The following is a 23171-nucleotide window of genomic DNA, read 5'->3' on the forward strand; positions in this document are numbered from 1 at the left end:
TCAAGTCCAGTTTATCCAAAAGCTGTGTTGAAAGAACCATAAGTGCAGACATCCTCTCCTTGTGGTGGGCTGCTTCCCAGCTGTGGCTGAGAGGAACATGCGCTTGGCACGCGCCCCTCAGACATTGCCCAGCAGCATAGCATGGGACATCACTGCCCAGGACGCCTCCCTGCTGTGGGGCTGCACTCACAGTGCTGCCCGTGGTTGTGTGTGTGTGTGTGTGTGTGTGTGTGTGTGTGTGTGTGTGTGTTGTTTTGTTCTGTTTCAGTACTGGGGAATTTCACCTGGTCTTGAATATGGCCAGACAAGGACTCTCCCTCTGAGATACACCCTGAGCCAAGGTTCATGTCTTATGTTTATCACTGGCTGGATAAAAGATTCCACTTCAAAAGAGGTTTGTCTAGCTGTGTGCTGCTTGAGACTGTGGGAATCCGGGGCTCAGTAGGTGACGTCTCTGAATGCAGGAAGAACCTCTGTCCAGCTTTTGTCCATGAGGACTCCCTGTGGCTTGGCTACAACAGAACCTTTTGGGGAAGATGACGCCTTCTTTACATGGCTCTTTGCAGCTCCTTCCCCTAACATCCAACAGGAGTTTGAATCTGTGCAATAGACACCATGCAATCCCAGAGCATGATGGCTGACCTCTCAGGGCCCTAGATGTTAGGTCTGCCCATACAGGAGCATCCTGGCTTCAGGCACATGCCTTGTTATATTTGATCTCTGAAGTAAACCCTAACCTTCAACCCTTTTGAATCAGGCAACGCCTTTGTAAGATTGCAGGGTTTCCATATCTCTGTACACTGACGTCTTCTGAAATACCGCATTGGCTAGTGAGGGACAGCGCTGCTGTGACACAAGAGACTCAGTGTGTGACTTGAGGCAGGTGGAAGTGTCTTCCTCTCTGAGTCTGGTGGTGAGGAGCCAGGCTGACAGAAAGGCAGATGATTGTTTTCATCAACACAGCTCCTTCCTCCCACTCTTCCCCATCATGTCCCTGGGCTCTCTGGAAAGATTGCTAAGCTGCTTCCTTCTTCTAGGTTACTGTACCTGTTCAGTAAGTCAGAGCTGAGTGCGGGAATCTGCATTTCTAAGTGAGGAAAGGTGTGTTTTGGATCATGGTTTCGGAGGTTTCAGCCCAGTGGTCGGGAAAGCATGGCGGAATAGCTCAGTTCACGGCTGTGAGAGAGCGTGGCAGACTGCACGCCATGGACCGGCATGCTGGCCATCTGCTTTCCCGCCGTACCTCCAGGGACACCTCTGTCGCTGGCCCAGGGACTGGCTACTATGCACTTGTTTCACATGGGGAACTAGGGACACAGAAGACAATAAAAGAGGGCCCCTGCGGCAGGAGAGTGACTCAGCAGTTAAGAGCACCAGATGCTTGTCCAAAGGAGATAGGCTAAGTTCCCTGTACCCATCTCATAACCATCTGTAACTCCAGTTCCGGGTAGATCTGATGCTTTCTTAGGGCCACCATGAATACCAGGCACACGAGTGGTACACAGGCACAAATGTGGGCACATCAGCTCTACACTTAAAAATAAACAAAGCAAAGCTTTTGACTTGTCCGGTGATGGCCAAGTGGTAGATATTCAAAGGCCTCACAATGTAATGACAACACCTTGTTTAGAAATGAACGTATTTTCTTCCCTTGAGGCTGGGGACACCAATTTTAAAAAACTCATAGCAAACCTTAATGCCATTAAAAAAGTAACTTTCTCCAACACAGCTAGAGATCAAAGGAGGCCGAATACTTGTCACAATTTAAGAAAGAGTGATGAGGGCCTGGAGAGACGCGCCACAGTTAAGAGGCTTAACAGCACTTACTTACTGTTCTTGCAGAGGACCCGTTTGGTTCCCAGCCCACACACAGCCACTCTGAACCATTTGCAACTCCAGTTCCAAGAGACTCCATGCTCTCTGCTAGCCTCCTCCAGTTCCTGCACACATGTAGCACACATGAACTCACTCAGGCATACACGCATAAAAATATTTTAAAAGAAATGGTAAGGCACAAAGACAGGTCACTGGGCACACCAACATGGCCATGTGTGAAACCATGCAATCCCAGAAACACTAAGTGTTGGGTGGAAGGTGAAATGCAAACACCAAATGAGTGAGGAGCAAATATCTAGCCTTTTTTTTTTTTTCCTGAGGTGTTGTCTCTCAGAGAGTGACCAGAAACCATCAAAATAGCTGGAAATGTGCCCCAAAAGCCAGTGTTACCGTGACAGCGATAGCCACAAGGACAATGATACTTCTCTACATTATCTCAGTGTCTTCTGGGACACAACCGGCTCGCCTGATAGCCATCTCTGCTCCAAACTGTCACAGTGCTTCACTGTTTGTGTTCAAGAAGAAGCTAATGTTTTTCACTGGTATATGTGCATAGGGAACCCCCAGCATGCGTAGCGTTCATTGTGGCCTATGATTTTAGGTAGGCCCTGTACATATGTGCACACACGTTTTTCCATTCTTCCCTTGGGCTTTTTTCACCCAGGGTCTGCTCTCTTTCTCTCTCTCTCTCTCTCTCTCTCTCTCTCTCTCCTTCCCCCCCTCAGTAGCCTGTAGGTTGTAATCCCTCTGCCTCAGTCTCTCAAGTTCTGAGATTACAGGCAAGCATGACTAGCTTACACTTAAAAAAAAAAAAAAAAAGATTCGTTTATTTTTACTTTACGTGTGTGTTTGCCTGCATACATGTATATGCGTCGTGTGCATGCTTGGTGCCTGCAGAGGCCAGAGAAGAACACCAGGTCCCCTAGAACTGGACTTTCGGACTGTCATGAGCAGTGTGGGTTGCAGGCAACCAAACCCAGGTCCTCTGTAAGAGCAGCCAGGGCTCTCAACCTCTGAATCTCACATATATTTTTATGGTAAGAAAAAGTACGTTATGTATGGAGATACCGCAGTAAAAACCTCTTCATCCGTACAACTGGTAGCTGTCGGTTGTTATAATTTAAAAACATTTTCTACCAACTTTTTTTATTTTGGTACTCTAGAATGACAAGAGAAAAGAGTAGGGCCGCTGGGCACACAGGATGTGCCCCAAGTGAAGCTCTCTGGCAAGGCTCAGGGGGGCCCTCCCTGCCTTGAGGTTGTGTCCCAGTCTGCAGCATGTCGTCTTGGAATTTCTCTTCATCCTTCAGCTCACTGTCTTCCCGAGGCTGGTATGAGAGTCCCTAGACTTACAGGCAAAGCCACCAAGCTCGGGCAGGACAACTGAGGGAGGCTGTGAAGACCCCGAAAACAACATACACCTGTTTGTGTTTTCAGGAGAGCTCCGCAACAGGACCCGAGCCAGCCTCTCTTCTGACAGCCAACTGCTCCTGCCCCAGTGTCCCCTGCCTGGACCTGTCTCAGTACCACCTCTCAGCAGGTAAGAGTGGCTCTCTACAGAGCAGGAGGGTGAGACCCCGAAAGCAGGGTCCTCATGGTAGCCGATGTTCCTCACACCACCACCGTCAGTCCTAGACTCCCTCTCCCCAGGGCAGACCCGGGAACACTATTAGCCAAGGGAAATGGAAGGTGTGATGACACCCACCATTCTGAAAATCCATTCCCCTGTCCTGAGTCAGGTTGCATCAACAGCCCTGGGATGAAACTGCCTCATCCTGGCTCCCGAGCTAAGTGGCTGCTCGCTGAGTTGGGAGCCACTGACGCAGCCTGACAGATAAGTTGTCAGTATAAATGTGCCGTGTGCCCAAGGAGACTGACCTCAGGGCCTCAGGGTGGAACTGAACAGTTGGCTCATTTTTCCTTTTGCCTCACCTTCCTGGAGGCCAAGCACCCACTCAGTGTCCACTGGAGCCAGCACGGATGCCTAGCTTTTTTCACCACCCCCGTACAACCATCACCTTCTTCATCAGAGCAGCTGCAACTACTCAGAGGATGGTAAAGCCCTCATAAGAGGAGGAGGAGGAAAGGGAGGGGGAGGGGGAAAAGGGGTGATGGTCATCAGACCACACCTGAGTTTCAGCCACTCCTTCCCGGTGCTTAATGTAATTCTGCCCCAGCTGTCTGGTCTCTGAGGTGCTCTGAGTAAGATGTGGGGGAAAGGTTAGCTGAAGAGGAACTCTTTCTGCATCTACGGGGGAGTTGTCATCCATGTTGGGATGGGATTGTTGAGATACAGCTGAGTCCACCAGGGATCTGGTAAGCAGCCCCTCACGCAGGCTTTGTAACTAATTGGTTCACCAAGCTAGACTGTAGTGGGAGTCTCTGTCCTGTGTTGGAAACACCATCTCTCAAGGAAAAGTTCATGTTTCGACCCTGTTTTTCTCTAGTACGTTTCCTCTTGGATACTCACACAGGTCTTGTGGAGGCATCTAGTAGGCTCAGAAAAGCAGAAGAGTCAGCCAAGTGGAGCCTAAAAGACGCCTGGCTGAGCCCGGGAGGGGGCAACTCCGAAGCCTCCCTCTTGGTCTGCCTTTAAATGCTGTTCCGTCTCCAGCTCCAGTTGGCAAAAGCCGTTTCCTCCCACACTTTGAGCCATCCCAGTGGCCACCACTGGGTCAGCTCCTCTCTGGCCTCTCTCAGGATAGGCAAAGTCTGGCTCTCCCCCCAACCCCAAGGGTGCATTGGCCCTGGAGGAGCAGAGGAAACCAAGGCTGGGGCTGGCTGGGAGGTCCCTGGAATTCAAACTCCCGGTTACTTGCGGCTCTCCTCTTTTTTGCTGGGCAAAGGTTTCCAAGCAAGACAGGAACCCACACCTGCAGAACTCTGATTTGAGCAGCTAATCTAGCTAATACAAGAAAGCCTTGTCTGGAAAAAAAAAAAAAAAAGTACATGTGAGCAAATGCCATTGCATTCTGCTGCAGACCCTCGCTTGGCCCCGTTCTCTCTCCCCAAGGGGAGTGTGCGCTCAGTGATCCCAACCTTGGCCTCTGCCTCACTCTGCACCCGGAGCCACTGTCACTTGTGTTTGCCTGACTTCAGCCCCACGCTGTGATCACTGGTCTCCCTCGAGCAGTTTCTCCATGCATGGATGATGAGAGAGTCTTCCTCAGGGGACAGTTAGCCCTGTAATGACTTAGCCATGTGGTATAGATGTGTGTCAGGGCAGGGAGAATTTCTTCCTCTTTCTTTTCTTTTTTTGCTCTGGTTTTTTGTTTTGTTTTGTTTTGTTTTGTTTTGTTTTGTTTTTTAAGACAGGGTTTCTCTGTGTAGCCTTGGCTGTCCTGGACTTGCTTTGGAGACCAGGCTGGCCTTGAACTCACAGAGATCCACCTGCCTCAGCCTCCCCAAGTGCTGGGAGTACAGGCCGTGCACCACTGTGCCCTGCCTCTTCCTCTTTCTAAAAGAACAAATCCGGCTGGGATGGAGAAGCTGCGGGTGATGGGAGGTAGGAGGGGTAGGAAGTGGCCCCCCTTCCCGGGGACAGCAGCGCCCCCACCCTCCCGCTGTTGTCACTTGCAGGGAGCGAAGAATGAAAGAAGGCATGTCTAACAGCAGCACCACCAGCATCTCCCAGGCCAGGAAAGCTGTGGAGCAGCTCAAGATGGAAGCCTGCATGGACAGAGTGAAGGTAAACCCGCCCATCATGTTCCTCCCGCTTCTAGAGTGGCCTGGTGAGACCCGGTCCCTGGCAGAGGAACAGTCTCAGAGGGGGTTCAATACACAGTGTTCATGCTTTCCATAAGAAGGCACCAAAAGCAGACTGTCCTTCCCACCAGCTGTATTTAACTGTTGCCACACAATAGGGGCAGAAGGGAAGAGTCGGATGGTGACATCAGTCACATTGCACTCCCTGGTGCATCGATAGAGCCCGCTTCTGGACGGGCTGACACACCGTGTCAAGCCTGTGTGTGTTTACTGCTCCCTGTGGGGAGGTGAAGGGAAGCGCCTGACACTGATCACTGAGGGGTTTGAGGGTTCTTTCCTGCTGGAGTGACTGCAGGGGGATGAAGCCCTTGGTTTCCATAGGTATCATGTAGCCTGGGCATGTAGAAACAAGTTGGAGGCCAGGGAAGCGGAGCCAGCCACGCCTGTGGTCTTGCTCAAGCATCCGGTATATGAACTACTGGTCTCCTGGCCATGACAGCATGCCTGAGGAAAGCAGCTTAAGGGAAGGAGGGTTTATTCCGGCCCATGGTTTGAGGGAACAGTCCATGTCAGTGGGAAGGTGTGGTGTGAGAGCGGCTCCGGTTGGGCTGGGGATGAGGTCACGAGGCATCTGGTCAGGAAGCAGAGCGGTGAACACTGGTGCTCGGCCTAGTCCCTCCTTTTTGTTTAGCCCAGGATCCCAGTCTGTGGGCTGGTACAGTGTCTCCTCAGTTAAACCTCCCTGGAAACCCAGAGGTGTGTCTCCTAGATGATCCCAAACCCAGTCAAGTCACAATGGCTTTAGCCATCATTACATTGGGGTACAGATTCCTAAACCCTTCAAGGCATCCCTTCCCTGTAGAGCGGTAGTTCTCAACCTGTGGGTCGAGACCCCTCGGGCAACCCTCTTTCTCTGAAGACGTTTACAGTACAATACACAACAATAGCAACGTTACAGTTTTGAAGTCGCAATGACAATAATATTACGGCGTGGGGGGGGTGTCACCACAATATGAACTGATCAAAGGGTGGCAGCGTTAGCAAGGTTGAGAACCACTACCCTAGACTGTGGCTCAGCAGCCCCAGCTCTCCCCTTTGCAAGCAGACTGACTCTTTCCCTTCAGCTCAGGCTTGCGTTATCCTGGGGGACAGGAAATGTACACAGGACTTGACATAGAAGCATATGGGACAAGGAAGGAGTATGGGGCTGTGCACATTGGTGTAAACAGGCCTGTCATGTGAGCGCCAGCATCTTGTATTCGCTGACAGCGGCTATGCTGTCATCTGGCTCTTACGTCTCCCAAAGGCCCCAGTGTTAATGGTTTGGACCCCAGTGTAGCGCTGCTGGAAAGGGCTAATAGCTTGAAGAGGCAGGGCATGCTGGGACATTTTAGGTCACTGGGGCTTAGGAGACTCTGGCCTATTCTTTTTTCGAATTTTAATTACTGTTATTATCATTACTATTATTATTATTAGTGTGTACGTGTGACGTGTATGGGTGACATGCCACAGTGTATGTATGTGTGTGTAAGTCAGGAGACAACTCTGTGTGGTCAGTTCTCTCCTGCCCTTTACACGGATTCGAAGGCTCTAACCTAGGGTCAGGCTCGCACCTCAAGCATCTTTACCTGCTGGTCCACCTTGATGGCCCACTGGTCTCTTCTTTTCCTGGCTGGTTTGTTCTAGTGTTTTCAGACATGGCCTCGCTCTGTAGCCTACACTGGCTTTGAATTCACTCTACAGCCCAGTTTGACCTTGAGCTCACAGTGAGCTTCCTGCCTCACCCAGACCAAGTGCTGGCTTTAGGAGCATACGCCACCATGCCCGCCTTCATCTCTTCTCTCCTGGGTCGTGGCTACGAGGAGAATGGCTTTGCTCTGCCAGGTGCTGCCACCATGTGTGCTGTCCCCTGGAAACTGAGCTGTTTGCTGCCAACCACAAATAACCATTCAGGTATCAGTCCTTGGGACGCAGGCCAGAGAAGGGAAGTGAAGTCAGCACCCAGAGAACAGTGGAAGCAGGGGTTCCAGAGACTGAATGAGATTTCAGAGGTGTGCTGCAGGCAGGCAGTGCCTAGCTGTGCAGAGACAGGAAACTTCTGCCAGGGGTTGGGGGAGGACATGGTGAGAACATCGCCACTAAGCAAGGCTCTGCACAACAGGGCTGTGGCTTCAGTGTGAGCAGATGCCTCCACCAGAGTGAGCAGAGATGTGAGCTGGCCTGGGGCCAGCAGCTGGATTTGGGAAAGCCACCTGCTGAGCTGCTGGGGCGAGGGTGCTGTGCTCACAAGCACAGATCACAGAGCATCAGTGAATGACAGGTATTTGAGGTGAATGGCCTGTGGCTGTCAATCTGGTTGTTAGGGACAGGGAGGCTGCTGCAGCCGTGAGCTGGGCAGAGAGGTGAGGTGGCGTGAGAGGTGAACACAGCAAGAAAGCAAATGGGGTGTGGAAAGGAAGCATGGAACACCAGGCAGAGGGAGGCAGGAGGCCAGCTATGCACTGAGCGGGAGGGAGGGGGGACAGGGAGTCCAGGTTAGGGCCATAGGATGGTTGCCAGGCCAGGGGAAGACAGAGTCTGTGGCAACAGATCATCTCCAGCCATAGACAGAGTCCCGGAGACTGTGTGTCCCCATGGAGCCTTTTAGGCACACGTACAAAGGAGAATCATAAATCATGCCAGAGGTGCTGGAGAGGCAGCGCTGTGCTGCTGCAACAGGGGCCCCATGGGGGAAGTAGCTAATTCTAGCCCAGTGATGCCAGCACATTGTGGGGTGGGCCGGCAACTGGCCTGTGAGGTTGAGAGGCAGAGCGAGGGAGGAGACAGTCCCCCGCTGTCTGAGGAGAAGGAGCCGTACCACCAGCCCCACTGTGGCACGTCTGCTTTCTCAAGACCTTTCGCCTCGGACTTGTTGTTTTGGAAACCGTGTGGCCCAGGCTGGCCTCAGACTGGGTCTGTGAACAAGGATGACCTCAATCACTTGACCTCCCTGCCTCGGCCTCCCAAATGCCACGGTGACAGGCATGCATAACCTCGCGCGGTGCCTTGTGGTAAACTACATGGGCACGTCATTTCCCATTGAACCATTTTTAAATAAATGGCAGTTTTCAGGCTCAGTGACGTTTGCAGTGTCACGGGCTACCGCCAGCCTCAGTTTCCAAGAACGTGGCAGAGTGATCCACTGCCGGGCGTAAAACATTGAGAACTCTTTCCGGGCCTGATCTTGTGAATCAAGCTCGTCATTCTCTCTCTAATCGGTCAGGAAGAAGTCAAACTCTCGGTGAGAGCAGTGCCTTAAAGCTATGTATGAAAAGTCATATATATGAGATGAACCTGTTGTTTTACATTTGTGTGGGGCAACACAAACACAAACCCCACGTGTTAAGGGCTCAGGCCAACAAGGCCCCCCCCCTCGCGCACACTTGTCACAAGCTCCGGGTGTCATGTCTACCTGTGTTCTGTCAGGCTGGCCTGCAAATTCAAGGGCTCCCAGAGACACCCCACCCCTGGACTCTATTACTCATAAAATAGTTTATAAAACTCAGGAGATGTCTCACGTATACCTACCAGTTTATAAAGCTGATAAGTCAGGAACCTCCTGACAAGATGCCCGGGACAAGAAATTGTGGGTTGCAGTGCTCAGCTTCCAGGATACACATAAGAGAGGCAGCTTCCAGCCCACAAGTGTGCTTACCACCTACATGCCCTCCAAACCCGTGATTTAGGTGGCTTAGGGCATTAGATGGTTTCATTATATTACCATGACTGAAAATGCATTGGCCACTCAGTCTTCAGCTCTTCCTCCATCCCAGCAGGTCAGGGGCGGGCTGGAAGCTTTACTTCAACCATAGCTATCTTTCTGGTGACAGGCCCCCCTTCCTGAAGCTCTCTTAAGAGTCCCCAGCCACCAACCATCTCATTAGCGTGCCATAAGAGACTCTTACAACTCAAGAGAATCCTAGAGTTTAGGAGCTCTGTGCCAGGAACAAGGGACAAAGGCCCCATCCTCAACCTAATATAAAAGGCTGACTGCTCCTGTGACCGAAAACTCTGTGGTATGTGAAGTATGCATTCCTCAGCGTTGTGCGCATGACCACCGAGCCACCTACCCCACCATCATATTTAGGAATGACCAGTTCTCTCTATGGCTCATCTTTAGCACTCCCGTCTCTGTGTCTGTACACCCATCTCCATCGTCAGCCTTGTGAATGTGCCGTCTGAAGAGTGTGCTCCCCTACCCAGAGAACACCTGTCGCCATTGTGTTCAGAGAGTGGCGCTGACTCTGACAGCAGGCCTCAGCATGCCATTTGTCTGGCCTACCACAGAGGCATGTGGCTACTTCAAAATGTGGCATGGCTGAGGTATCCCAGAAGCAGAAAGACACACATGGTATATATTCACTTTTAAGTGGATATTAGACCTATAATATAGGACAAACATACTAAAATCTGTACACCTAAGGAAGCTGGGCAAGAAGGAGGAGCCTGGGTAAGATCATCAATCCTCACTCAGATAGGCAAACTGGATGGACATCGAAGAGGGAGAAAACAGGGAACAGGACAGGAGCCTACCACGGAGGAACTCTGAAAAACTCTACCCAGCATGGTATCAAAGCAGATGCTGAGACTCATAGCCAAACTTTGGACAGAGTGCAGGGAATCTTATGAAAGAAGGGGAAGATAGAAAGACCTGGAGGGGACAGGAGCTCCACAAGGAGAGCAATAAAACCAAAATATCTGGGCTCAAGTCTTTTCTGAGACTTGACACTCCAACCAAGGACCATGCATGGAGATAACCTAGAACCCCTGCACAGATGTAGCCCATGGCATCTCAGTCTCCAGGGGGGTTCCCTAGTAAGGGGAACAGGGACTGTCTCTGACATGAACTCATGGCTGGCTCTTTGATCACCTCCCCCTGAAGGGGTGGGGGGAGCAGCCTTACCAGGCCACAGAGGAAGACAGTGCAGCTAGTACTGATGAGACCTGATAGGCTATGGTCAGTGGGAAAGGGAGGAGGACCTCCCCTTTCAGTGGACTTGGAGAGGGGCATGGGAAGAGATGAGGAAGGGAGAGTGGGATTGGGAGGGAATGAGAGAGAGGGCTACAGCTGGGATACAAAGTGAATAAACTGTAATTAATAAAATAATTTAAAATTTTTTTTAAAAAATGTGGCATGACCAAAACCTCAAGACCCTCCTCCATGGAGAGGATATGCTGCTTGAAGAAAGTATTATGTACCTACAAAGAATGTATACTAAGCAATATATCTAACCATGGGTTGCCAGCACCTCCTCCAAAGGCTAAATGAGAGAGCAGCCCACCAGCCCAGCTGCACAGAAAAGGATCTGCATTGCTCCTGTAGACAGAGGCTTAGGAGTCTGCTTAAACTGTCCTCAAGTATATGGCAGATTTGAGTTGGAACTGCTCCTTTAAAGAGTAAAAGAAAAAAATGGACTTGTGCAAACATTCTGCCAAGACAACAAGGGACCAGGCTGTAGCACAGAGAAGACTAACAGAGCACTCATTTGAGACTTTTTCTAGAAAATCAAAGGAGGCTTTAAGTGCATCAGACTCTCAAGAAGACTAAAGCAAGCAAATCTAGAGAAGGAGCTCGAGGAAGAGAGAATACGTGAGCTGAAAGGGTGGCAGGAAAGCTAAAGCCAGGCTTGGCACCACAGACCTGTAATCCCAGCTCCTCAGGCTGAGACAACAAGATTGTGAGCTCAAAGCCAGCCTGGGATGCATAGAAGTTTAAGAACAGCTTCAGCTATATGAGACCTTGTCTCAAAAAAAAAAAAAAAAAAAAAAAAAGGGAGGAAGAAAAGAATGAATGAAAGAAAGAGGGAAGGAGGAAGGATGTGAGAGAGAGGCAACACTATCCTGTGAATCCTGTGAAACCTCAGCTTTGTGAAACCCTGTCTCAAAAAAAAAAGAAAAGAAAAGAAAAGGAAGGAAGGAAGGAAAAGAAGAAAGAAAGCTGGGAGCTAGCTCAGTGGCAGAGTACTTCCCAGTTTGAAGCTCTAAGTTCAATCTTTGCTAATGAATAAAAAAAACAAAAAACAAAAAAACCTAAGACTGAAGAGACAGAGAAGGATGGCAGAAGCCATTAGAAGGAACTATGACTATAATACAACCGTAGAAACCAAATTAATGACAGAGAGATTAGGATGAAGTCACAGCAAAGAGAAGAGCTAAAGCAACAGATCAAAGCAGCTCGGACATCATAAATTCCAGACTGTGCACATCCCACCATTTGCGTGGAGATATTCCTGGCAGAGAGAAAGACTCCTAAGGGCAAAGCATAACGAGTTTCCATTAAGTAAAGGAAGAATTGGCTGTCCCAGCACCTTGCCGCATCCAGCTGGTAGTTAGTGGAAATGACAGACGCTGAGACACAAGCATGGGGGAGTGGGGAGGTCTCTGCTCTTTCAGAAGTAGAGAACCCTTTCCTAACATCATCCAAACAGAACAAAAACAAGTCGAGTGTGGTGGCACTTTTGAAAGTAGTAGCAGGAGGATCAAGAGTTCAAGGCCTCAAGGCCAATGTAGGCTCCATAAAGACCTTAAAAACAAACAAAAACCATTAAAGCACTTTTAAAGAATAAAAATAAAGAAGAAAATCCATTAATCTTACAGGCAGAAGTAGCCACTTGGGACAGTGAACCTGATTTTGATCACAGCCTTTATACATGGCATAAAGTACTTGAATGTTCACAGCAGCTCTGAGACCTCGGTACCCCAGTGTCTCAGCTCACAGACAAGAGCTAAAAGACATAAGCCCAGAACCCAAGCACTATCCCTGACCACATGGTAAGAAGGCTTCCGGCTAAATGCATCCCCTTGCCACATCCAAGCTGACATAAGCATATTCTCAGTTACGCAGATACTTAAACTTGAGAGAGGTCATAGAATCACTGACTTCTAGAGAGCCTAAGCCTGAGATGCTGCTCGGTGACTGAGCCTGGTGACTGCTGGGAAGACTGGTCACTACTGCTCTGAATAGTCAGCCGAGGGAGTGCGCCCTGCTGAGCTGAGGACTCCCTCCTTCAGCCAGGGCTGCTGAAATGACCCAGATAGAGATCCCCATGCCTTCCTCTTTGGGTCACTATTCAGAACCTGTGTGTGTGACAGGCAGAACCAAGGGCATGTGCTTGTGTCCAAGTTGCAAGGGATCCTGGGAAACGGAGAACATTCTTAGAGAATGTTTAGAGAAGGCATGAGTTTTCCACACTGGAACTCATCAAGGAAAAGGATCAGAAAAAGGGTTTAACTGGGCTGAGGAACAGAGCATGTAGCAACTGTCCTCTGCAGCTAGCTTCCTAATTAGTACTGAAGTAGGAGATACAACTTCATTTCTGAAGCTAATTAACACATCTAAGCATAAGCCAGGCCTGGTGATGTGTGCCTGTGATCCCTGCACTCTGGGAGGAAGCAGAAGCCGCCTCCCCATTCAGACTGTTCCCCAACAGCGAGGAGTTTCCTACGCTGCTCTGGGAATCTACTGAAGGCCAGTGCCTGAGCTTTCTGCTCAGTGCCTGGAGATTGGCCTTAGGAGCTCCTGTGTTGGGCTTGACTGTGTTCACATTTAGAAGGAAGAGCGCACAGGAACTCACTCAGAATTCAGAGGCGAGACATATACTGGTGATGTCCTGAGGATCCCTGTGGGGCTACGAGCATATGGTAACCTCTGTTGGGGTGTACACCAGGCCTGGCCTTAGAGGAGATACCATTGCTGCATGCTGGCTGCACTCTTGACCCTGTCATGGCTTTGTTTTCTGGGGGTGGAGAGAGGAACAGGCAAAGCCAACCAGGATACTGTTCATCGATCCTATATTGTTCAATAGACCAGGACTGCTGAGAAGTAGGTGCCCTCTTAACTTCAGATGCACAGCATAAGTGCAGTGAGTGTCACAGCGAGAGTAGTAATTATGTCATCTGTCTTGTCATGGAATGTGACTATAGTAATTGCAACATTTTCTCCCATCATTGAAGCTGGTAATTATAGTGAAACCAACAGCATTATGTGCTAACTTGGGCTGTTTTAATCACCTCTTTTACTCTGAAATGCAATGGGAAAATTCCACAGTTGTTCCCAGGCTACCCATTTCTCTCAGCATCTGCTGCCTTATAACCAACCGTAACAACTGGGTGCTGAGGAAGGAGGCAGGGATGCTCAGGACAGATTATCACAGTGCTATCAGTGCTTTATAAGAAAGCATCGGCAAGGAGGCAGTTGTCACGTTTCACCATAATAAATTTTTGTGTTTGAGATTATCTACTTCGTTTGAGAAGCAGCAGATGTTTTGGCATCTGGCACTGTTTGCCACCCGTATCTTGCTGGAAGGAAATCTCAAGCCACAAAAATCAATCTAATCTGATTAAGAAAAAACTCATTCAGCCCTGGCAGCAGTTAGGTTAATTAATGCAGGGATGGAACACTGAGAGCCAGTGTTACTTTTCTCATTGTTCCGACAAAAATACCCGATGAAGCAGCGTAAGGAAGGGCTCGTGGGGTGAAGCCACGGCCCATTGTGATGAGAAGGCATGACAGCAGCATGGGGCAGCTGGTCACATCACAGTCGGGAAGCAGAGAGGTGAATTCTGGTCTCAGCTCATGTTCTTCTTCTCCTTCAGTGCAGGAGTCCAGTTCCTGGAAGGATTGCTCCCACATTCAGCCTGGGTCCTCCTAATTAAACCTCTCTGGAAACACCCTCAGAGACACACCCAAAGCTGTGTCTCCCCTGTGATTGTAAATTATAGCCACACAGCTATGATGGCATCTCTCACTTGTAGTGTTCTGTGCCTAAAAATAGTCATTAGCCTGTGTTTATCCTCTCTGATCACAGTGTGGTGAACAGCAGCAAATATTCAAGGTGATTGGCTTACACTGAAGTAAATGGACTTTGGACACTATTATGTGGACAGAGGGGGTCTGGTTGGGGGCAGAGATCCCTTGGATTACCTTGATGTAAAATGATTTACACTCCATTAGTTGCAGCTAGGCAGAAGTAGGCCATTCTTTATTGTGTAATGGTTTGAGTAAACAGTAAATTCTATAAAGAATCCAGAATTGGCAGAACATAGAAAAATGAGAAAAGATCATATGTTGGAAGTATAGAATGACTGAAGGGACCATGTTTGAAATATTCTTTTCTCCTGGGATTGTTAGATCTCTGTCTCTGACCTTAGGCTTTTTTGTTTCAGTCCATTTTCTGCAACTGTAACAGAATTTTGTGGTTAGAAAATAGAAAAGAAGATGGGGGAGAAGGAAGGAGAAAAGAAAAGAAGATTGGCCTGCTCTTTGATCACCTCTCCCTGAGGGGGAAGCAGCCTTACCAGGCCACAGAGGAAGACAATGCAGACACTCCTGATGAGACCTGATAGACTAGGATCAGAGGGAAGGGGAGGAAGACCTCCCCTATCAGTAGACAGGGTGAGGGGCGTGGGAGGAGAGAGGGAGGGAGGATGGGATTGGGAGAAGAGGAGGGAGGGAGTTACAGGGGGCATACAAAGTGGATAAATTGTAATTAATAAAAATGAAAATTTTAATAAAAATGAAAATTAAAAAAAAAAAGCTCCTGATAACTGTAGAATTGGGAAGATCAGTCAGGAGGCAGTCACTAGATTCAGCTTGTATCAGCTTGATTAAGTATGAGTCTGTGGGACCCAAGAAAGTATTTAACCTCACAGTGGCTTAATCATCTCATTTTATTAAAAATATTATTTTATTTAAAAAGGAAGAAAGGAAGATTGGAAGAAGGAAGGAAGGGAGGAAGGAAAGATCAGAAGGGAAGCAGGGAGGAAGGGAGGGAAGGAAGGTGTTTCTGGAGCTGAAGTCTCAGAGAAAGTATTGTACCTGGCTGAACCCCCACGCTGTGTCACGACACGGTGCAAGGGCGAGCCATTGAAGGCAAGGCAGGGGTAAACTCACAAACTCTTCTTGTCACAGCCCCGTCCTGCAGTGACTCTGGAACCTATTGGGGGAGGGGGTCACATGACCCACTTGTGCTTGCCCTTAACGTTCAGTTTGAGTTTTGAAGGGACTTTCAAACTACGACAATCACGTGTGCGTGTTTCTGAATGTGTTCTGACCCAACCCCGGTCCACACACTTGCCCCTGCTCTTCCCCCAACTGCCTCTACCTGGTACTGAGTCTGCCTTTGTGCAGATTCCGTTGGGCCATCTGGGTGTGCAGCCGGGACTCTACCCGGGAGTGTAGATACGGCCATGTAGATGGAGCTGAAAAAGAGGCGATCTAAGAACAACCTGTCCTCTTATAAGGAGCACGATGGCATAAATACAGTCTCACCTTTGTGACGTGGCAGAGAAAATTTCTATGTAGAACCTGCTCAGAACTGGACGAGCCAGACGCCCAGCATAATTGCCAGGTGCTGCAATCGCTGGTGTGAGAGAGGGGCTCGGACCTTGTAGATCTTCCACTGGGTGCCCCCCCCCAAAGTCCCAGCATTTTCTAAACCTCCTCCTCCAATGCCTGTTGTGATAAAATTGAATTTGGGGTTGTTTTCAGAGTTAAGCTAGTATGACACACACACACAGTGTACTCTGCTGGCCGTGTATAAAGGCACATTGGTCAAGGGAAAGCAGAGCTGCTCGGATTATTCCCAAACCAGCTTCTGGATCCCGAACCAGCCCAGCAGTCTATAGCTGGTCCCCTGCCTTCACATCTGTGACTCTTCAAGGCATGCTGCTGTTTGCGGTGGCTCTGTTATTTCAGAGTCTTCTTGGCTGGCTCTATGGTCTTGGTTTAAAACCCTGGCATCTTCTCGATTAGCTCAGCAAGGCAGAAGGATGGCCAGTAAACCCTTCCCAGATGAGATAAAAGGTAAGTCCCACTCACTCAGAATTATAGAGCATGGTCAAGAAAAATGAGCTAGGATCGTTTTGGAGAAGTGTAGAACTGACTAAAAGGGCTGATTTGAACTCTTTCCTCCTGGGATTTCTGGCTTTTTTGTCCTACCTCCACTCTTTTTTTTTTTTTTAATTTTTTTTAATTTATTTAATTTTATTTTATGTGTGTTAGTGTGAAGGTGTCAGATTCCTTGGAATTGGAGTTACAGACAGTTGTGAGCTGCCATGTGGGTGCTGGGAATTGAACCCGGGTTCTTTGGAAGAGCAGACAGTGCTCTTAACCACTGAGCCATCTCTCCAGCCGCCTACCTCCACTCTTAAACTTGCATGTGATCTTTGGCAGGGAACTCACCTTCTCTGACCTTTACCTTCCGGATTAGTGACGTTCTGGTGTTTTTATATGTCCGTAAGCTTGTTTTGCTCATTTGGGCTGTGGTCTACCTTTAATCGCATAGTCAGCTTTTAAAAACCTAACAGTACATCAGGATGGGATTTTCCCAGGGGAAGACTAAGATGACAGGGCATCTGTTTCGCCATGACAAGAGATGGGAGTGGGATGCCACAGAGAGGACCCTGATGGACACATAGATCAGGAGTCACACAGTGAGGGCCATGGGGCATGGATGTGGGCACAGGGAGAGAGGACCTGCATGCCCATACCTGCTCTAACTTTCCAAGTAAATGCTAAGAGCTTCCTGACTGTCGGTAGCTCACCTTCACCAAGATGCAAGAGCTGCCTCTGTCTCCCTACAACCACCAACGTGGGGAGACAGTAAGTCCACGCAGCAGCCTTCTGGCAACCCCTGGAAGTAGGCTCCAAGCCCGGACCATCAGAAGCACCCTTTTTTATCTGAGGATCCATACCTCTGTCCTTCACCACAGGGAGGCCCCTGTAGGAGTCCACGTAGGCCTGTTTCACCTGGCCATCATGCCATCAACAACAGTCCAGTTTTCATTTCTCCTTCTGTATTAACTATTCTTCTTGATGCTATGACAGCATACTGCAAAACACTAATGAAGGAAGAGTTTATTTCCAGGAAGAAAGGTAGTACAAATGGATCCTTTCTTCATTCCACACTCCCAACAAATGTAGCATTTGTCAGGACTCGGCCTGACTCATCCACTCGATGTATAGTTATTTTATCTGAGAAAAAAAAAAAAACTCTCAACTGTGTCAACTATCAACTTGCATCATCTCTGGGAGTCCAGCTACCACCAATACAGGACCGAGGTGGAAATCGAAAGCAAGAATCTATAATTCAGGGCAGGGAAACTGCAAAGCTAGTGTTTGTGGCTTCCTGGGACAGGGGCTCTGGAATAGTCTCCCCTCACCTGTTAGGACTGCTAGTCTTCCTTTGTCAACTTGACCTCACCTGGAAGCAGCTAAAAACCAGGCAGCTGGGTACACCCCGGCGGGGGGGGGGGGGGGATTTTCTCGCATAGATCATCTGAGGCAGGAAGACTTACCCCAAATCTGGATCACTTAAGGTTAGAATCCCCACCTATTATCTGCGTCACACTGCGAGGTGGCGGACCACCTGAAAGGGGCTCACCATCTCCCTCTCTGTGAACACCTAGCTCTTTCTCTGGACTCAGGCTGGGGAAATTTGCTACACAGTTTCCACGTGTTAATTAAGAAAAGTTAATTAAGAAAAGGAAAACAGAAGAGAGGGCTTCCTGGCTAGCGGCCGCCTGTCTATAGCAAGCACCTACCTGTCATTAAAAGATGTGAGCTTGAGCTCACAGAAGGTGAAGATGCATTCTCCGAAAACCCGGTGACCTGATTTTGATCCCTGGAGTCCATGTAAAGGTGGAAATCAACTGGGCTTGGCCAGGAATACGCTTCTGTGTTATTCTTATAGAAATGGCTTCGCGGAGTCACTGCGAGGTTACTCTGCTCCATTCTCCCTGTTTACTTATTGGAGGTGCCAGGGTTGAATCCATGCTAGGCAAGCGCAGAGCTACTAATGAGCCACACCCTCAGCATATTCTCAGCTCTCTGGATCCTGATCTAGCGCTCTAGGGCAGCAGGTCCTTGGAGCACCTTCCAAGCCAAACACTTCAGTTCTACCCAAACCTGCCTGGTCCTGGCCTCGTTTGATCGTGCATTCCATTCAGCCTGACTTTCGCTGTGTCCACTCTTCTTGTGGGCCTTGCCCTCCCTCGACCCATTCTGTGAACGCCTTTAACCAAGCTCCTGTGCTGTGTCCCTGCAGGTCTCCCAGGCCGCCTCGGACCTCCTGGCCTACTGTGAAGCCCACGTGCGGGAGGACCCTCTCATCATCCCGGTGCCTGCCTCAGAAAACCCCTTCCGGGAGAAGAAGTTCTTCTGCACCATTCTCTAACACCCGTGGTGATGAAACGGGCCCTTTCCTGTGGTAAACGTCCCAAGTAGAGACCGCGCATGCTCCCGTGTAGAGGCATGCTTCCTGCGTGCACCATAGCTCTCCCAACCAATCATGATCTGGGCTCATCTTGTTTTATTATATTTTCTTCATGACATTGTTTCCTCTTCCTTTTTTATTTTTATTTTTTGGTCTCGTTTTTGTTAGTTCCATCCCTAGTGAAGAAAACAGACATTTTTATAGCCAAATAGCAGATGTGCCATATGAAAGTGTAGGTTTAACGATCTACAATTTTTAAACATTAATTCCCAACTGTAAATATATCCAGTTAATAAATCTTAGCAGGTTATTCACTGAAATGCCCAGGTGTTCCCCATGCACAGTAGCAGACGAGAACTTGATGGGAGGGTGAGGTCTGTTTCTCCTCTGGCACCTGTATCCTGGATGTCCTCAGGGGCCGCGTGGATGACTAATGTCTCCACTTGGTTCTCACCGACCGTCCCAGAGCTGATGCTTCGGAATATGTATTGGTGACGGAGACGTTGGTGCAGCCTCGTCTGTTGGTATTTCCAGACAGCCCCAGGTCCTCAGTCCAGACGCCACTCTTCCTGCTTGTTCTCTCCTACTTGGAGTTTCTAGTAAGGCCAGGAGCACAGTACTGGGCTCGCTGGAGTCTCAGCAGAGTCTTCCCTGGAAGGATGGACCAGAGCGAGTCACCGCCACTCACTGATGGGAGAATTTATGGGCGTTACCATATTTAACCTAACAGTGAGCACTCTGAGTGTAGGTCTCTTACAGAGAGGGACTCTCCCAGGCACAGAGACTACAGACAGAAAGTAGGCAAACCAGAGCTTCTATGTGTGGGTAGCCCATCCCTAAAGCTCTCTCTGAACCCCTGAACTGTGGCTGCCTGTTACAGGCCTGCAGATCCACATACAGTCCTAACTGCACAGTAGAAAGGAAGGAAATACATTCCTCATGCCAAGTGGCCGCCCGCTTCTCTCCTACCTTGCTGGGGAGAAGTGTCACAAGCCTAGATTCAGGCAGTCTGTGACAGATGACATATGGGTGCCCCAAGACCAGATAGCTGGAAGCCCTGAGATTTTCCAAGGCAAGGCTGTGGGCCCCTTCTAGAGCACCCCCATTCCCTCCTGATGAGAGAGGAGGTAACCACAGTTGCTGAGGGCTCAGTGGGGACATTTGTTTTGTGGATATTTGGAAATTGCCTCTCCCCTGGATCTCAGAGAGGCTTGATGTGTGCTGCTGGGCGAGCCATTGTGTGCTAAGCTGTTCAAACCAGCAAATTGCGGACGTCGTTAATTACCCCTTTTGCTCTTCTGCCAGGGCAGACACCAAGTAAGGCCCTGATTATCCTTGAAAACCAATATGTGCTGGATGACAACCTATAACGTTGGGAAGCATATGTGACCAATGGTTCTGAAATGAGGACTGTAAAATGGCCTCCAAGGAGGCAGCTTTCATTTTTAGGTGGGTCAGTGCCATGCTACCCTGTCTTGCAGCGTTTGTAGAAACTGCTCTCAGTGTCACCACTGGACATGAGATGAGAGGCTGACACCGTGCGGTGTTTTTGTTGGGCCTTGCTGTTTGCCCACAAATCTTGTTTGCAACAAGATCTCTTTATTCTGTGGCCCACGTTGGCATCATTAACCCAGCAGATTAGACCATAGTTTACAAAAGCCAAGGATGTGGTACAGTGGCAAAACCAGGTCAAGGAAACAGCGTGCTTTAACCTCCTACCAAACCGTCTCTACTTTACCATCTCCTGTTCCCAGCCATCTTTCTTATGTTCTCCTGTGGATGCTGTGCCCACTTATAACAGTCCTGGGAAGACACTCCCACTCCACTCCCTGGACCCACTGAGCTTTCTGACCCTCAGCATCTTTCTGCTTATCCCTAGATTTTTATTAATCCTTGGAGTCTTTCGATCCATCCAGTAAATTCATCATTCCACAAAATTCCCTCATTTGGATGTAAATATCATGTGAGGTGACAACTCCACTCCTGAGTCTATACAGAAATGTGTACCTATATATATCATCAGAAGGAATGTATTGGAGTGTCCACAGAAACACTGTTGAGAGTAACCCCTAACCAGAAGGAGCCCCTTCTGCCCTTGCTGAAAAGGTAAACAGATGAGGGTCATTTGCATAGTGGGCTCCTGTAGGGCTATTGCAGAAGGGACTGTCTCAGCTCCACCCACAGCGTGATGTGAATCTTGCTGGTCTTGAGGACTGGGAGCAGGCAAGTCCAGGCCTACAGTTCCATTTTCATACAGTGCAGGCCTGGCAGGCCAACCCATGCTGATTCAAGAAGGAACAGTAGCTGTTCTTAAAGGGGCAACAGAGAGGGGATACAAAAGGCTTCTGGAATGCTCTGGATCTGGATCTAGCTGCGGGTCACCCTGGTATGTTTAGTTTCTGAAAGCTCTCCCAGGTGTCCACTTTTGGGTGCTTTTCTGTATGTGTTATACTCCAATAAAAAGTTGGGTTTGGTGACTACCAACTGTGGATTGCTCTGCTATTTTTTCTTCTTTGCACTTTGTTCGGTGTTCGACGCCTCCTTAGATGTCCTCAGCGTGGTATTAATAATCCCCATCTTTAGTGGGACACTCTAAGAGTATGTTTGACAACAAAGTACTTGCACTCGCCAGCTGGAGAACAGGTTTCTGGCACTGCACAGGTGCTTCCCCACGTGAACACTATGCTCTGGGGTTTGTGGGCAAACAGCAAGGCACACCACATGACTTCCACCGAGTGGCTGAGGCAACAACCTCAGCCTTTCTTGCCTTCTCACCCTCAGGAATAAAGGGACAGGATGGCCTTCCAGGAAATCCCATAATTAGAGGCAGCCTCTGGAGCAAGGGACCAAGGTCCCATAAGGCTCTGTGGTGACAAGGCGCTGACAGACAGACAGGAAGAGTGGGTGCTGTGTGCTTCTCCTTAACTCTGCTCCCACCTGAGGGCTCCCCTGCCTCCAACCCAGAATGCCTGTCCCAGCGTTCACTCCTTTCTCTGAGCTCCACAGGGCCTTTTGTCCCCTGTCACAGCTCTGTCACTAGAGTCCCAGGATGATCAGAGAGCTGCATCCAGTCGTTCCCCTCAGGGCAGTCCGGAGATTTTGTCTTTGATGCTGAGCTCCTGTTTGTGCCTGAGGAAGACAGGAGTTGTCTGTACCCCTACCCCCACCTGAGGAGCCATAGGAGAGAACACTGACAGCCAGAAGGGGTTCTGTGTGGTGACTGCTGGGACCTGAATTGAAATAATGAGAGCTGACACTGTGGCCAGAGAACAGGGCTGTGGCAATGGTCAGTCTCCGCATGGTGGGCCAGCCCCATGACCATGGGCACCCCAACTTCCAGTCCTATTTCCTGGCCTGAGCACCTGCTGTTTCTTTGGTGCAGCATTGGTAGCAGATAAGCCGCTGTTGACCCAGGTTCCCCTCATTGCTAGGGGACCCACTTGAGGACCAAGCTCCCCATCAGTTAGTTAGATACGTGTCATGGACCTGCGTCTTTGGTTGGTGCCTCAGTCTCTGTGAGCCCCTGGGAGCCTGGGTTAGTCGATACTGTTGATGCTGAGGGTCCACACACCGTTCCTTATGCTTGTGAACAAGTATTTTACTCACTGAGCCAGCTCCTCCGGCCCCTCCACTTGGTCTGTGATCAAATCCCTGTCCTTGATTCTGCCTTAGTTATGTTTTGCTAACTTGTGACGTTTTCAGACCCATTTGTGGTAATTAATCGTAGGCTACTGTCCTAACTCCACGGCTTCAAAGATTTCTCCGAGCCGTGGTGCGACCTCCAATAGCCTGCTTGCTCTGACCTAGACTTACTCTCCATCGCCCTGTCACCAATCTCCTCTAAACCCTGTGTTCCTCCACACTGCCATGACTCAAGGCTACCTCACTGGCCGTGTTCCTCGCTGCCACAGGGCCCTTGCACCTGTGGCGTGTGTCCTCTGCCTCCCTCTGCCAGCTCACAGATCAGTAAGGACTACTCACCATCCTACGGCCTCTCCGACCAGCTCACATCTCATCTAAGCTCGAGACTGCCAAGGAGTATTTGTCCCACCCTCTTTTGTAAATCCCAGGAGGTTGGAGGTTCAGGTTTCACTCACCATGGTTTCTCCAGCACTGGGTGTGTCACCTGGCAGGTAAGAACCCCTCAGTAAGTGTCACCAGGATGGGGCAGTATCGGTGACAGTGCCGGCCTAGCATGTACAACAAGATCATAGGTCTGATCTGTAGCACTGCCCCACCCCCAAAAGGAGGAAATGTGTGACTGTCACTCCTGGCTCAGCGCCAGACTTCAAGTTCCTATTTCCTTTTTTTTTTTTTTTTTAATCTTTTTGAATTTTTTTTCTTCCTTTTCCAATAGTGTTTTCTTCTTATAACTTA

The 23171-nt window shown here is 49.4% G+C and overlaps 1 protein-coding gene across 2 annotated transcripts in view; it reads left to right on the plus strand.

The window, feature by feature from the left end:
- Positions 1 to 21278, plus strand: part of Gng4 (G protein subunit gamma 4) — a 36724-nt gene extending 15446 nt beyond the window's left edge. For both annotated transcript variants that reach the window (XM_055603968.1, XM_055603969.1), the window contains exons 2-4: positions 3274 to 3376; positions 5416 to 5524; positions 18627 to 21278. In XM_055603968.1, coding sequence (XP_055459943.1) covers positions 5426 to 5524; positions 18627 to 18755 — 228 coding nt within the window. In that variant the 5' untranslated portion in view covers positions 3274 to 3376; positions 5416 to 5425 and the 3' untranslated portion in view covers positions 18756 to 21278. The remainder of the gene's footprint in view (positions 1 to 3273; positions 3377 to 5415; positions 5525 to 18626) is intronic.
- Positions 21279 to 23171: the final 1893 nt, after the last annotated feature.

This window comes from Psammomys obesus, unplaced genomic scaffold (genome assembly GCF_907164565.1).
Source record: "Psammomys obesus unplaced genomic scaffold, mPsaObe1.curated_primary_1811, whole genome shotgun sequence".
In the NCBI taxonomy this organism is placed as follows: domain Eukaryota; kingdom Metazoa; phylum Chordata; class Mammalia; order Rodentia; family Muridae; genus Psammomys; species Psammomys obesus.